Source organism: Martes martes, assembly GCF_963455335.1.
Source record: "Martes martes genome assembly, chromosome: 1".
NCBI lineage: Eukaryota > Metazoa > Chordata > Mammalia > Carnivora > Mustelidae > Martes > Martes martes.
Window position 1 is genome coordinate 105093159 of NC_137888.1, and position 15691 is coordinate 105108849.

The window sequence follows — 15691 nt, forward strand, 5'->3', positions numbered from 1 at the left end:
TTGTTTAGATTTTCACGTTTAAAGGTTACGTGTACAGATTCTGATAACACATGACATGGTATCTTTGCAGTCACTGCTGCCAAATAGTGACTTGCAAATGCATTCCTTTACTTACTCTGCATTAGGGGTAAAGGAATGTCTGTATGTAAAAAGTAAAACTTGAGAGCTTACTGGAAAGGTGCCCAAACACCTCATATGTGACTAGCAAGACCTTCTTGGATATGCTCTGATTCATGGGCCCTGCCTAGGTAAGGAATAAACTGTGCCTGTGAACCAGGGCAACTTTATTACTTCCACCCATTTTGTTTCTGCAGGCAGCCCCTGGGGGACAAGCATCGCTAATGAAAATATCTGATAGCACACTGAAATCTGTGCCAGCCACCTCGCAACTCTCAAAGCCTGGAACCACCATGCTCAGAGTGGCAGGAGGGGTGATCACAACGGCCACTTCCCCAGCTGTGGCCCTCTCAGCAAACGGTCCTGCCCAGCCGGTGAGGATTAGCATGACAGTAGAAAACTGTAATGCAACATCAAAGTAGTAAAAACATAAGATACTTAGCAGGTATACCAGTGGGTCATATTTATCTTTTTTAAAAACTTGAAATACAGTTCACATGCCATGAAATTCTCCATTTTCAAGTGTGCAGTTCTGTGGTTTTTATTATATTCTCAAGGTTGTGCAGTCGTCATCTCTATCCGTTTTAGAATGTTTAATCACTCCTCAAGCGAACTCCATACCCAATAGCCATCACTCCCTGTTCCCCCTCTCCCCCCTCCCCCCCACCCCCGATACTAGACAACCACTGATCTTTCTTGTGTCTGCTTCTTTCTCATATTTTCAGGGTTCATCCATGTTGTAGCATGTATTAGTACTACTTTATACCTGAATAGTCAGTATCCAATTTTATGGCCATATCACATTCTGTTTATATATTTATTAGTTGATGGACATATGGATGGTTTCTACCTTTTGACTATGATGAATAATGCTACTGTGAACATTTATGTTCAAGGTTTTGTATAATCATATGTTTGGGGGGGTTTTTTGCTGGTCATATAATAAGCTGTTTAACATTTTGAGCAACTGCCAGTTTTTCCAAATAGCTGCACCGTTCTAGACTCCTTCCAGCAATGTATGAGGGCTCCAGTTTTTCCACATCCTTGCTGATGCTTGTTCTTGTCCATTTTTTCTTGTTGTTATAGCCATTCTGGTGGGTGTGAAATGGTATCTCATTGTGGTTTTGATTTGCATTTCCATGATAACTAATGATATTGAGCATCTTTGCATATACTTATTGTTCATTTCTGTATCTTCTTGGGAGAAATTCTCTTCAGATCTTCTGCTCATTAGTTAGTTGGATTATTTATTCTTTTTTATTACTGAGTTTTAAGTGTTCTTTAGATATTCTAGATATGAGTCTCTTATTAGATTTGCAAAAATTTTCTCCCACTCTGTGGGACATCTTTTCACCTTCTTTTTTTTTTTATTTTTTATTTTTTAAAGATTTTATTTCTTTATTTGACAGACATAGATCACAAGTAGGCAGAGAGGCAGGCAGAGAGAGAGAGGGGAGGAAGCAGGCTCCCCGCTGAGCAGAGAGCCCGACGCGGGGCTCGATCCCAGGACCCTGGGATCATGACCCGAGCCGAAGGCAGAGGCTTTAACCCACTGAGCCACCCAGGAGCCCCTCTTTTCACCTTCTTGATGGTACTCTTTGAAAACCACAAAATTTTTCAATTTTTGATGAAGTCCAGTTAATTTTCCTTTTATTGCTTATGCCGTTGATATAACTAAGAAGCCATTGCCTAATCCAAAGTCACAAAATTTAAGCCAGTATTTTCTTCGAAGAGTTTTACAGTTGTAGCTCTTACATGTAGGTCTTTGATCATTTTGAGTTAATTTTTACATGGTGTGAGGTAGGGGCCAAACTTCATTCTTTTGTATATAGATAGCCAGTTGGCCCAGCAACAGTTGATATTTCCCTGTTGAATTGTCTTGGCACCTCAAGTTCTTTTTCAGGCTTTATCTCCTCCTACTAGACCTTTCATATGCCTAATCATATCACTCTTACTTTGTAGTTCCTTGAACATATCGTGTTCTTTCATGCTTCTCTTTCTACCTACTATCTTCTGCCAACTTCTGCCAAGAAACATTCCTTTGTCTCCCCCTTTCCTTGTCTTGAATTTTGAGGATTCCCCTAAAGCGCCATGTTTGTATATGAAGTTTTCCCAGTACTCTCCGCTTCCCATCCCTAGACAGAAACAGTAATTTTCCTCTCCATTTTAATACTACCTTGTACCTGTGCCTACTATAGCACTCATCATAGTTTGGTAACCCTGTCCTCCTTGAGGGCTTTTATCTCTGGGCCCTAGCATTTATAAATTTTTTTTTTAACTTTATTCATTTGACAGACAGAGATCACAAGTAGGCAGAGAGGCAGGCAGAGAGAGGGAGGGGGAAGCAGGCTCCCCCCCCCCCCCCGAGCAGAGAGCCCGATGCAGGACTCGATCCCGGGACCCCAAGATTATGACCCGAGCCGAAGGCTGGGGCTTAACCCACTGAGCCACCCAGGTGCCCCTGGGCCCTAGCATTTAATGTCATGCCTGCCATGTAGTAGATATTGGTGGGATGAATGAGACAAATGTTAAGACATTATAGTGAGTTTTTAGTAAAACTCATTTTATTCTACTTTTATATTAGTTTATGTCCTCTATTTGGTGTTGAAATATCCTTTTATAAAGTGATGTAATAGGTGGTGAGGGTTTTTTGGGTTTTGTTGTTGTTTTTAATATGGTAACCATTAAAAATTTAAAAACTTTTCTGGTCCATGAACCCTGAAAGTGTTGGAAACACCAAACAAGAGAGGCAATGGTATTTAATTAAATGACATGGCATTTAACAGGTAGATAAAAATAATAGCTAATAGGTAATATTTTGAATATACTACATGGCAGTCATTGTTCTAAGTAAGTTACACTGCTTTCTTCTTAATTTGTACTATTTTTGGCCCTGTGTGTGAGCAGTCAGAAGGAACAACTCCCAGTTCATCATCTGCTATCGGTTCTGTAGTGAAAACTTCTGGGCAGCAAGCAGTGTGTGTAAGCCAGGCCCCCATGCCAACCTGCAAGGCTGCAGCTCCCTCCGTCATCAGCGCCACATCCCTGGTGCCCACGCCAAACCCCATCTCCGGGAAGGCCACCGTGTCAGGTCAGTTATATCATAAGGACGTTCTTGCTCTCTGCCTTCTTTGGGCTAGAACATTTTTTGGAAGGTCTTCAATGATATTTTGTATAGTAAGTTGTTAAAAATAATTAACTCAGCAATATTTTCCATATAGCTGCTTTTTTGATAATTTATTCCTAAAATCTACACATAAATCCTTAAGTCCAAAATGGTTTGTGGATGGAATAATAATTTTTAAATGATATAACAAGATTTTAGCCATCCGGAGCTCTGTGGAGTTTTTTAGCTGCTTTCATCACGTAACTTTGTGGAGAACTGAAAATTTACTTTACTTACATTATCATTTTCTTTTTTCTTATCATCAGTTTGAATGGAAGACATTATAAAACATACTTTCATAAACAGTATATAAAATATAAGTTAGCCTTGATGACTCCAAATTATGATTTTTAACATTAGTTGTTCTGTTGGGTAGTGTTAGAGTGACATGTGTGCAGTCTGGCAAGATGGCTGCTCTCTTTGGGCCCACCCCAAATGGCCCCAGAAGAGTGTGCCTTTCACTTCATTCGTTAACATACAGCACAAATCCTGGAGCCAAATTGCCTTAGTTGAAAAACTTGCTTCAGTTTCCTTGGTTGTAAAATAAGGTTGATAATAATACTGACATACAGTTGAGAGGATTAAATGAATCCATATGTAAGTGCTTAGACTGCTGTCCGACATGTAGTAGCCATTATATAAATAATCGCCGCTATTAGAGAGTTTAGTATCCTTGTCTGCATTTCCTTGAACTCTAAAATCCAAAAAAGCTGTGAAGACCAAAGGTGTTTTTTTGTTTCTTTGTTTGCGTAACTAATTTTAGTGTGAAACCTGACCTCTGTTGGACAGGCTGTTTATATGTCTGACTATGAATATTTGTGTTTTGCCACAAAAATACTAATGTGCTTGAGGGCAGATACTCCTGTAAAATACAGTAAAAAGTCACAGCAGCGTCACACTGTTAGAAATGTTTCTGAACACTCTTAGCTTTTGTGTGACCTTGTTACAGATTGATAACAGCTTACCCACTGGCACTGATTGACACACAAAAACATACGTTAACACACACATACACACCAGTACCTTAGTGCCTTTGGATAAAAGATTGTGAGTATTGTTATTCTTATTGCTATTGTTACTACGTTTCATACGTGTCCCCAAGCCCCCATGTCTTTTTTTTTTTCGGTAGTTCGAAACCAGAGATAAAGGCTGGTAGTTTTTCCCACCTACCAGTTACCATTGAGCAAGTTCTAGTATAGGGAGTGCTGTTCTCTGCTAACGGAATGTTTGCAGGCACTGTGTTGGGACTGGAGTAGAAATTGTAGAAATAGAGGATCACTTTATGAGAAATATATGCCCTCTCCTTTTCTTTTTTTTAGAGAGCTCAAATGGGGGTTAGGGCGAGGGGTGGAGGGAGAGAGCGACTCTCCAGCAGACTCCCCACTGAGCATGGAGCCTGGTGCAGGCTTAATCCCACCACCCTGAGATCATGACCTGATCCAAAATCAAGAGCCAGGTGCTTAACCAACTGTGCCACCCAGACACTCCCGCCTTCCCCTTTTCTAATTAAGTTTTTAACATGAAGTAAATGAAGTCTCCTGGCTTTAAGTTCTCATTTCCTGAGATGCTGCTGGTGAAACTTTCTGTATATAATGTTTTCACAGAAGAGCCAAACTATTTTCTGCTGCCCGTTAATTTTTTTGTGTATATGTCAGCTCTGTTTTTACTGAGGTAAAATTTATTTAACTTTTTAAATAATTTTTAAATAAAATTTAATTAATTTTTTAATTTAATTTTTTGTGTGTGCATTATGGAGTATTTTGAACAAGGTCACTGTTGTGACTGGAGCAGAGTGAGCAAGGGAAAGAGTACTGGGACATAAAGTCAGAGTGATAGAGGCCAAATCACATAGGGCCTTCGGAGGTCATGTTAAGAACTTTGACTTTTACTCCAAGGGAAGCCATTGGAAGATTGAAAACAAAGGCGTAACATGATCTGCCTTACCTTTCCACAGAATCACTGGCTGTAGCGTTTAGACTAAACTCTGGGGCACAAGGTAGAAGCAGAGAGCAAACTAAAAGTAGTGGACACCAAACAAGAAAATTCGGTGGTGTATCAGGGAGTCCTGGCAATATCAAACTAAAAGAAGTACCAGAAAGGAAACAAAAGATAGTGGGAAGGAAGTGATCCAAGAAAGGAAACAGTTTATCTCAGAATTGAAGGGACAAACTTCCAAGCTCAAAAGGCACAGTGTCTGGCACAGCGAATGAAAAACACCTCACATGGAGGCACCGTTTGTTCATGAAATCAAGACACCAGGGACAAGGAGAGGATCTGACAAGCCATCAGAAGAAGAAACAGGAAAGTTCAGAAATTACATTATCATTGGGCTTCTCAGCAGTGCTGGAAGCCGTGAGCCTGCTCTTCAAAATTCTAGGGGAAAATGACTTGTAGCCAAGAATTCTGTTGCCAGCCAGGTCATTCCTGAGAGTGAAGGTAGAAATATTTTCTGACAGGCACAGTTCTAACTCTCTCCTATGTTCCCTGTCTCAAGACATTACTAAAATATGTATTTTTTACCAGAGTGAAGAGGTGTAGAGCAAGAAAGAGGAAGAAACGAGATCCAGTATAGAAGGAAGGCAAAAGGAATTCCCAGGGTAATGGTGAAGGATGTCCCAGGATGGCCACGGGTCCGCAGGCCTGGAAGACTCAGTGGTGCAGATCAGAGAGCTAGGGAAAGTTCTCTCTTAGAAAGAGTGAAACTAGAAGTTACCTATGAGAGCTGACCATACGGAGAATTATATAAGGGGGGAGGTGGTTTATGGCAGTTTTGAAGAAAGTGGGAAGACTTGGTAAGATGTTGAAGGAGAACTAAGAACTAAAAAAAGAGCAAATATTACCTCCAGAGAACAAAATGGAATCACAGTGTAGTGGTGTTCTTTGGATCAGTAGAGAACACTACTGGTGGTGAGGGGTGGAAGTGCCTTAAAATGCCTGTGTCTACCCAGATAGCAAGTCCGTATGTGCCATCAAAATTAAGGCCTACAGTAGACAGTCTTTTAAAGTTACTGAGATAAATATTAAAAGAAGGAGCCAACAGGGTTGAAAGTGGATGCTGCTGAGGAACTACATGAAGACAGGGAGAGGTGGAGGAAAGGATGGCTGTATTTAATTCAAAGCCTTTTTAGCACTTTATTTTCAACTGATAAGCCTATAATATTTTGATAAAAATAAGGATTTTAAAAATATGAAAAATCGGGTCATAGTTGTCTTCTCTGAGGGTCTGTCTCAGTAAGAACTTACCACCAGACCGATTTGACATTCATCTGTTCCAAAGAAAGATTCTCTTTTTTATTTAAGACTTTGTTTCAGAAAGTATTTAAGTTTCCTTTCCTTTTGCTCATACCCGCTGCTTTCCAGTGCCTTAAAGTATCTTGAGCCTCAAATCCTGTAGTTTTTCTTTCTTTCTTTTTTTTTTTTTTTTTAAGAGAGAGAAAGCGAACATGTGAGCAATTGGGGAGAGGGGCATTGGGCAGTTCCTAAGCAGACTCCCTACTGAGCGCAGAGCCTGGCTCAGGGCTGGATCTCACCACCCTGAGATCATGACTGAGCCAAAATCAAGAGTCCGATGCTTTTTTTTTTTTTTTTTAAAGATTTTATTTATTTATTTGTCACAGAGAGAGATCACAAGTAGGCAGAGAGAGAGAGGAGAAGGCAGGATCCCTGCCGAGCAGGGAGCCCGATGCGGGGCTCGATCCCAGGACCCTGAGATCATGACCTGAGCCGAAGGCAGAGGCTCAACCCACTGAGCCACCCAGGCGCCCCCAAGAGTCCGATGCTTAACCGACCGAGCCACGCAGGTGCCCCTTGAATGCTGTTTTTTTTTGTTTTTTTTTTTAAAGATTTTATTTATTTATTTGACACAGAGAAGCACATCGAGAGAGGTAACACAAGCAGGGGGAGTGGGAGAGGGAGAAGGAGGCTTCCCGCCGAGCAGGGAGCCCGATGTGGGGCTCGATCCCAGAACCCTGGGATCATGACCCGACCCAAAGGCAGACACTTAACAACTGAGCCACCCAGGTGCCCCTCGGGAATGCTGTTTTTAAGTTTTATGTGACGGCATTCATCTCTCTTTTGTTCTGTGTGCTGTCTCATAATAAAAGCACTTTTGTTTTTTACTGGCCCTCTGAATGCCTCCAGTAGCTGTGTAAGGGAAATGGGAGTATGGAAGTTACCCCTAAAGGAAAGTAGGAGAGGCTGACACTTTCTAGAATGGTAAGTGGGGGAGCACCTGGCTGACTTGGTCAGTTGAGCATTCCACTCTTGATCTTGGGGTCTTGAGTTTGAGCCCCACATTGTAGGTAGAGTTTGCTTTAAAAAAATGATAAATTGAGAATGTTTGATGTTTGGAAGGTAAGAGCTGCAAAGAGATAAAGTTAGAAGACATGGTGAGTACACAGATTTTCAGAGCATTCGATCTTCTATAGGGCTGGTGTGAAGGGGACACAGATAAACTGGTCACAGATTAAAGTGGACTCTGAATACTTTGGAACTAATTTTGGAAACATTCTCTAGGCAGCCAGGAGCCAGAAAAGGTTTTTTGTTTTTTGTTTTTTAAAGATTTTATTTATTTGACAGAGACAGAGAATGAGAGACAGGCAAGGGGAGCAGCAGGCAGAGGAAGAGGGAGAAGCATGCTCCCTGCTGAGCAGGGAGCCTGATGTGGGGCTCGATCCCAGGACCCTGGGATCATGACCTGAGCAGAAGACAGATGCTCAACTGACTGAGCCATGCAGGCGCCCCCAGAGAAGGTTTTTAAGTAGGAAATGACAGTTCTCCAAATCAGTATATAAAATTTTACATCCAGTTTGTACCTGTCACAGCTGTATACAGAACAAAGAAATTGTCATAGAAAACAAACAAACATAGGAGAGAACTATCTTAAAATGTGAATGCTGTTGTCTCCACAGCTGGACTATAAGTGAGATTGTGGGGCAAAACTCAGTCCTCACTGTCACGTCATTTTTTTCATTGTGAAATCTGCCACGCCCATGCCTCATGCTTCCAGCTCTCTGTTCGTTGAAGGGGTAAATGCCCTAAGACCTTCCTCCTGTGAGAACATGTGAATGCTCAAGAGGGCAGGACTTCAAGAAAGCATCTGATCTTCAGCTTGGCCTTATCTTCCAACTTGTTTTAGGATTGCTAAAGATTCACTCCAGTCAATCCAATCCCCAGCAGGCTGTCCTGACGATCCCCAGCCAGCTCAAGCCACTCAGTGTAAATACATCCGGAGGGGTACAGACTATCCTGATGCCTGTGAATAAAGGTAAGTCCGTCATCCGGGGGTGTGCTGGCCTCCATGACTGGGGGACAGAGGGCCGTATTCTGCTGGTGGCCCCTCCCCATGCGGCCTGCCCTTTGACCATCTGTTCTCCTTGGCATTTTGAACTCTGGAGCACCGACTCTCGCCCTGAATATGAACCCCAGATGATGCATTGGTTTCTAAGTAGCTCCCCATTTCTAAAGTTCAGTAAAGGATAGTATTTTAAGGATTTATGAGAGTTCCAGGCTAATTGGATTTTTATTTTCTTAGTGACAAGCCCCCATTTCCAAAGTTGAAGATCATAGCTCACTTACCCTTATACTGTCAGTAAACAGCCAACCTTGTCAAATCACTATATTCAGTAAGGACCTTTTTAACGTTGTACTGAAACTGTTTCTGTGCCATTCGTCTAAAATGAGGCCATCACCTGGGAGTAATAATTTTTATATTTCTTACAGCCTCTCTCTTTTTTTTTTAACTTGTTAGTGGTTCAGTCATTTTCTGCCAACAAATCCCCTGCCATTCTGCCTGTCGCTGCCCCAACTCCAATTATCCCCAGCTCTGCTTCAGCAGCTGTTACAAAAGGTAGGTAGTTTCTCACGGTATTTTTACCTGGAAGTTTTGTGTAAGACATTTTTATAATCTGGGTCCCTTGAATTTTAGCCTCTGTGAATCATTCACGTCAGAAATACAAACGAGTATTTCTAGTTTATATAGTAGATTGGACACTGAGGGAAACAGGGACGGACAGAGCATCATCTCCCCTTCAAGAACTTCTAATCAGGTTGAAGAGAGTAGTAGTAGACAGCAAGCAGTGATTGATAAATGTGGGATAAGTGATCTGGAAAGTGAATGCTGCAGTGTTTCAGTCTAGGATGTCTGGCCAGGGGCGGGGTGTGTGCAGGGTGGAGGACTTCATATGCAATATGGAATACGGATTACAGTCTGGACTTGAGAAGAGGGAAGCACTGTGAGGGAGCAGGAGAGTGAATGCCGTAAGGAGAAGCAGTAGAGACAAAGACTCAGAGGGCTTGTTTGGGGAAGTAAACCAATTAGGGGGACTCACCTGGGAGGTATAGTTGTGGTAAAGGAACTTCAGAGGGGCCAGGTGTTGGCAGGCTGGCCAGGGGGACATTTTGAGTACTAAGTAGACTGAGCTAGTGCTGTGGATTAGGTCTGTAACATCTAGAATACCGAAAGCTACCACGTGCTAAGAGCCTCAGGTGTACCAGGCACCACGCTAGCTGCTTTATACCGATCACTAATTCTCACAGGACTTCCAGATAGCTAGTAGGCCCTTTTTGCAGATGAGGAAGCTGAAGTTTGGAGATATTAAATATCTACTTCCCAAACCTTGAAAGTTAAAAAGCAGTGCAGTCAGACATTGAAGTACATCTGCTTTTCAGGCATGCCAGATCTTCCACAGTAGTCTTGAGAAAAGGTGGATTTGTAACTTACGGCATGAGCAACTAAAATGGATTTGCCGATTACGGTCTCCTGCCTTTTTTAAAAATAAAATTAGTTGGCACCTAGCCATTCCCGTTTATTTACATATGATCTGTGGGTGCTCTTTCATGGCCGAGTTGATAAGTTCCAGTCAAGGTCATAGGACCCACAGAGCCTAAAATATTTACTAATTGGTCCTTTATAAGAAAAGTTTGCCAACCTCTGATCAGAAGATACTGACAAAAGAACTGGTATCAGCCTGGACCGGCATTTCTCCTCAATAGCAGTTAGGTTTCATAGGCCTTCCTCATACAGATTCGGATTCAGTTGATTTTGGGCCGGGGTCAGAGCATCTCTGTTTTTATTTTAATTGTGGCAAAATCTTGTGTATTGAAATGCAGAGGTACTAAGCATACCATTTGATGAACTTTGTTATAAACCCATGTAACCCATTTTCCATTTCAAGATACAGAAATTTTCATTACCTTGTGCCCCTTTCAGTCAGTTCCCAACCCCCATAGGCAGCCGCTGTTCTGATTTCCCTTACAATAGAGTAGTTGCGTCTATTTTTTTAACTTTATACGAGTGGAAGCACATGCATGTCTGGTTGTATTTATTCACTGTAATGTTTTGGAGATTCATACATATTGTACCTGAATAGTATTCCACATTGTAGGGAATACACTAGAATTTGTTTATCATTTCTCCTGTAGGTGGACTTTAGGGTTGTTTCCAATTTGGGGCTGTGTGTACAATTCTGTGAGAGCATATTCTCTAGTAGAATAGCTCTGTCAACCTGAAAATGCTAATTATATAATTCTGTAGTTGTTTGAGGGCCAGATTAATGTGAGTATACTTGTACCTCTAGAACTGGAGTATGTGAGCTTTTTCTAAGGACTTTCTTCTGATTCTTGAAGTCTTGGAATCACTAGGGATTGAGGGAATATATACTGCTAACAGTGAAATTAGCAGGGTCATTCACTACAAGTTAATATATACATGTAAAAAGTTAATTTTTTTATATAGAAGTGAAATGCTAACAACCTACTAAACAGTTCTGAAAGTAAAAAGACCTAAATAAATGGGAGGATATACCTTATTGTTATAAATACAGTTGACCCTTTAAACAACGCAGCTTTGAACTCTGCAGGTCCACTTAACACAGATTTGTTTCAATACAGTACAGTACTTAAGAGAAAATATATTTTCTCTTCTTTATTATTTTCTTAATATTTTCTTTTCTCTAACTTTATTGTAAGAATACAATATATATTACATATAACATACAAAATATGTGTTAATCAACCATTTATATTATCGTTAAGGGTTCCAATCAGTACTACACTATTAATAGTTAATAGTGTACTACTATTAACTATTTGGGGAGTCAAAAGTTATGGATGGGTTTTCGACTGCAGAGATTTGGTACCCTAACCCTCCAAGTTGTTTAAGGCTCAACTGTAATTTATTATAAATATGATAAATTATATTAATTTACAGAAAGACCTGGTGTGTTATCAGTTTTCCCCCCAAAAATGACATGCAGAATCAATATAGTCCCAGCCAAAATGCCTGCAGTGTTGGGGTGTGTGTGTGTGTGTGTGTGTGTGTGTATAGAAATAGGCTAAGTCTAATATGTATGTGGAAATGCAAAGGCGCAGAATAGCTGAGGCAGTTTTGAAGAACAAAAAGGTAAGGGACTTAGACCACCAGATACACATACTAAAATGTTACAGTATTGAGATAAGGTTGTATTCAAGAGTAGACAAAATAATGGAATAGAAAAGAAAGCCCCGAAATAGACTCACACATTTATGGTCACTTGATTTGTGACATTCAGTAGGGAAAGGGTGTCCATTTCCATAAGTAGTGCTGGGTTAATTAGATGTATCCATTTAGGAAAACAATGAACCTTACACCATAAGCAAAAATTAATTTGAGTTGGGATGCCTGGGTGGCTCGTGGGTTAAGCCTCTGCCTTTGGCTCAGGTCATGATCTCAGGGTCCTGGGATCGAGCCCCACATCGGGCTCTCTGCTCAGTGGGGAGCCTACTTCCTCCTCTCTCTCTCTGCCTGCCTCTCTGCCTGCTTGTGGTCTCTGTCTGTCAAATGAATAAATAAAATATTTTTTAAAAATTTAATTTGAATTGGTTTATGAACTTATGTGAAAGGTAAAACAGTAAAGCTTTCTAGAAGAGAAGATAAGAATGTCTTCATGACTTTGGGCACAGATGTTTTAAGAGCAAAAAATGTGAACAGACCCTGCACAGAAGAGGGTATCCAGAAAGCTCATAAAGATGTGAAAAGTTGTACAAACTCATTAGTTACCAAGGAAATGCAAATAAAAGGCATAGTGAGATGATGCTGTTAGAGCACCAAAATTCGAAACACTGGCCATATCGAGTTTTGGCAAGGATGCAAAGCAGCTGGAACTCGCCTGCACTGCTGGTGGCACTGTAAATTGATATAGTCACCTAGAAAGGCAGTTTGGCATTGCCTAATAAAGCTAAACATACATCTGCCCTCGGTTCCAGCAAATCCACTTCCAGGAAGTGCACACGTACGTCCATCCATCAAAAGACATACGCAAGAATGGCCATTGCATTGTTATTTTTAATAGCTAAAAGATGCTGATGGACAGGATTATGTACAGTATGATTCCAGTTATGTGAAGTTCAAAGTGGATGAAAGGTGGTTGTCTTTGGCAGGCAGGGACCGTCAGAAGTGTAGGGAGCGTGGTTGAGGACTAGGAATATGCCATCTTTTTCTTCTTTTTTTTTTTTTTTTTTTTTTTTGAGGTTTATTTAGGTAAGCTCTGTAACCCTTGTGGCATGACCCCAAGATCCAGAGTCCCATGCTCTTCTGACTGAGCCAACCAGGTGCCCCAAAATACTCTGTATCTTGATTGGAATGGTGTCCATGGGCGTGTACATAGGCAGTTGAGCCATACACTTGGTATTTGTGCATTTATGCAAGTTTATGCATCAGTAGAAAGGGGGAGAGATGGAGCATATCTCATTTGTAGACCCTTGTTATGTAGGAAAGTACTGAGGATGTTGAGTACAGAAAGGACACGACAAAGGTCATGTGCTGATGTGCAAGGTGAGTTTTACGGGGAAGAGACTGAAGGCAGGGAAGCTGATGCAGACGTAGAAGGTGTGTGGTCATGTTCTTTTGATCCCAGAAGACTGCAGAAGTACAGGGAGGCACGTGCACCTGAGACACTGCTATCTTCCATCAGTAAATTTGGTAAGATTCAAGCCTGCTGTGTTTGGCTTGGCTGTTTTCAAGCACAGTAGATCTGATTTTTGCTTCCTGTCTTATGTGTCAGAACACTAAGATAATGCCAAAAGTTGACAAACTTAGCTGGAGAGATGATATCCAAAAGGGTACTAGAACTTGGAACGGGCCAGCGTTGTATTTTAACGTGGCAGTGTGTGTGTGCGGTTTAGTGAGGGGGCTATCGCGTAGCAGTGTGCTTGGCCCTTGAAGAAATATATGAAAAGCCACTTTATTGCACTGCCTTGTCACGAGCCTGGAGTTGCTCCCCCTGAGACCCGCGGTAACAGTTCTTCCCTTGTCTGCTGATCCTGTGACGCTGGGCGCCATCGCAGTCCCCCAGCTGTGTCCCTACAGCAGCTGGTGTGGCAGTTTCCTCACTGAGTCTCCGTGGAAGAGCTTTTGTTTCTGCCTGCACGTGTCCTGTCATTGAAGGCTTACAGCTCTTTTTTGTTGCTCTTCCTTTGTAGTAAAGACTGAACCAGAAGTGCATGGGCCAGGCTGCCTCTCCCAGGAGGGTCAGACAGCTGTGAAAACAGAAGAAAGTTCTGAGCTGGGAAACTATGTCATCAAGTAATTATTTCATTCCTTTCTAATGGAGTTGTACATTTGGTGTTTTACCGGGTACTTTTTGAAACCCATGCCCGTGAGAGCTGAGTTTGTGTAGAGTTGTGTCTGTATAGAAGTTAACGCTTTGGAGGGTGGAAGCCCTCTGCCTACGTGCAGTGAGCAGGTAGGGGTTCACTCTTGATGCACGGCCGGGGAGTCTTCACTTAACTCTCCATATCACCTTGGGGCAGCCATGGACTTATTGCCTCCAAAGCCTCAGGTGGGACAGATCTCCCTCCAGCGGAGCTTGACAACATGTGCTTTCTTTGCTGAATCCTTGGGCATGAAATTTCTCGTTGTGTAATTCTTGGGTGTGGGTACATTTTACACCTGAGTATCCACACACCCGCCTGATTGTTAACAGCTACCTCTTCATGGGCCGTACATACTCTTCTAAAAATACTTCATGAGGTTTTCTAATTTCCAAATTGGGAATCCACCTCTGATCATGTATTTTGAAGTAAGTCAGATTATTGGGGATGGTGGAAACTTAGCCACTTTCACATGATCGGTGACAGCATGAGCTGGAATAATCCTAAGAATAGGCATTTGTATATAGTAATGTCCTGCCCTCGTGGCAGTCAGCTGCAAAAAGGTATGTGGCTAGTTAATTTTAAAATACAGATAAAATGATATTTGTATAATTTCCATTTCTGGGGTCTCATCTAGTCTATGTTTAGAATTTTATCTGTGGAAGGAAAGACACCCCCAATATAATTGGTTAATTCCCTTGGAAAGAAGGGAATATATACATGACTTCGTGTGTGTGTGTGTGTGTGTATGGCTAGAAACTGTTGTATTTTCTACCTTACTATTCTTTTTTTTTTTAATCCCTCTCAGGATAGACCATTTAGAGACTATCCAGCAACTCTTAACAGCAGTAGTAAAGAAGATCCCCTTAGTCACTGCAAAAAGTAAGACCATTATCTGAATATATGGATGCATTTTTAAAGCTGTGAACTATTGGGATATTGAGTCACCTTGAATCATCTTACATTATAAAGTAATATGGATGTGGTAGTTACCTTAGGTGGTTTGGGTTCTAACTATAGTTCATTTGCAGGATCTTAGAATTCACAATATCTTGATCAACTAGTTGGTCTTTCATTGTATGTAAATTATAAGTCTGTTGTGTATATAATTAAAACTGCATTAGTTTTTAGTGTTTATTAATAAGGAAAGAAATAAGCATTTGCCTACAATGTGCCAGACTCTGCAGGCTCCGTACTTTTACTGTCTCTCGTGGGATAGGCGGTATCACCTCCCATTTTTACAGATGAGAAAACTGAGGACAAGCGAGGTTAAGTAACTTGCTCAGGATCACTAGCTGTGGGTGGTGAGGAAGAATACTAACCTCGGTCATTTTGACTCCAGAGCCATTAATCTTCTGTCACCCACTGTCCCTCACTTTGTTGAAGTGCACGATTATGCAGACTTACAGCAGTGAAGTCTGCTGTCACTGCCTCTTGTCAGCAAGACTGAAACAAACACTTGCTTCTCAGCCCCAGTTGTTCTGACAGAACCAGCTGCCTTTAGGGGGCAGGTGGCCTGTTGATACTTAGGTGTGTGCACTCGAGCAAGATGACTGCAGACGTTTACAGGCAAGGGAAGAAGCAGATTATCATATTACATTCATGGGATTATGAAAACAATAGGCCAAGTACAGACTGCTCTGCTTATTTTTTTTCTAACAGCAAAGAAATTACCTCTTTTCCCTTGGTTCTTGAAGCCTGGGGATCATTCTGATGTAGTTCAAAAGTTCAAAGTACACACTCAGGGACATTTTTCTAGCCCCACAGGAAAAATTTTTT

At 41.4% G+C, this 15691-nt stretch overlaps 1 protein-coding gene across 1 annotated transcript in view; it reads left to right on the forward strand.

Moving 5' to 3' along the window:
- Positions 1-15691, forward strand: part of YEATS2 (YEATS domain containing 2) — a 115172-nt gene that overhangs the window by 90478 nt on the left and 9003 nt on the right. Inside the window, exons 20-25 of the mRNA XM_080797750.1 lie at positions 315-491; positions 3025-3208; positions 8421-8549; positions 9033-9131; positions 13742-13844; positions 14721-14794. Coding sequence (XP_080653876.1) covers positions 315-491; positions 3025-3208; positions 8421-8549; positions 9033-9131; positions 13742-13844; positions 14721-14794 — 766 coding nt within the window. The remainder of the gene's footprint in view (positions 1-314; positions 492-3024; positions 3209-8420; positions 8550-9032; positions 9132-13741; positions 13845-14720; positions 14795-15691) is intronic.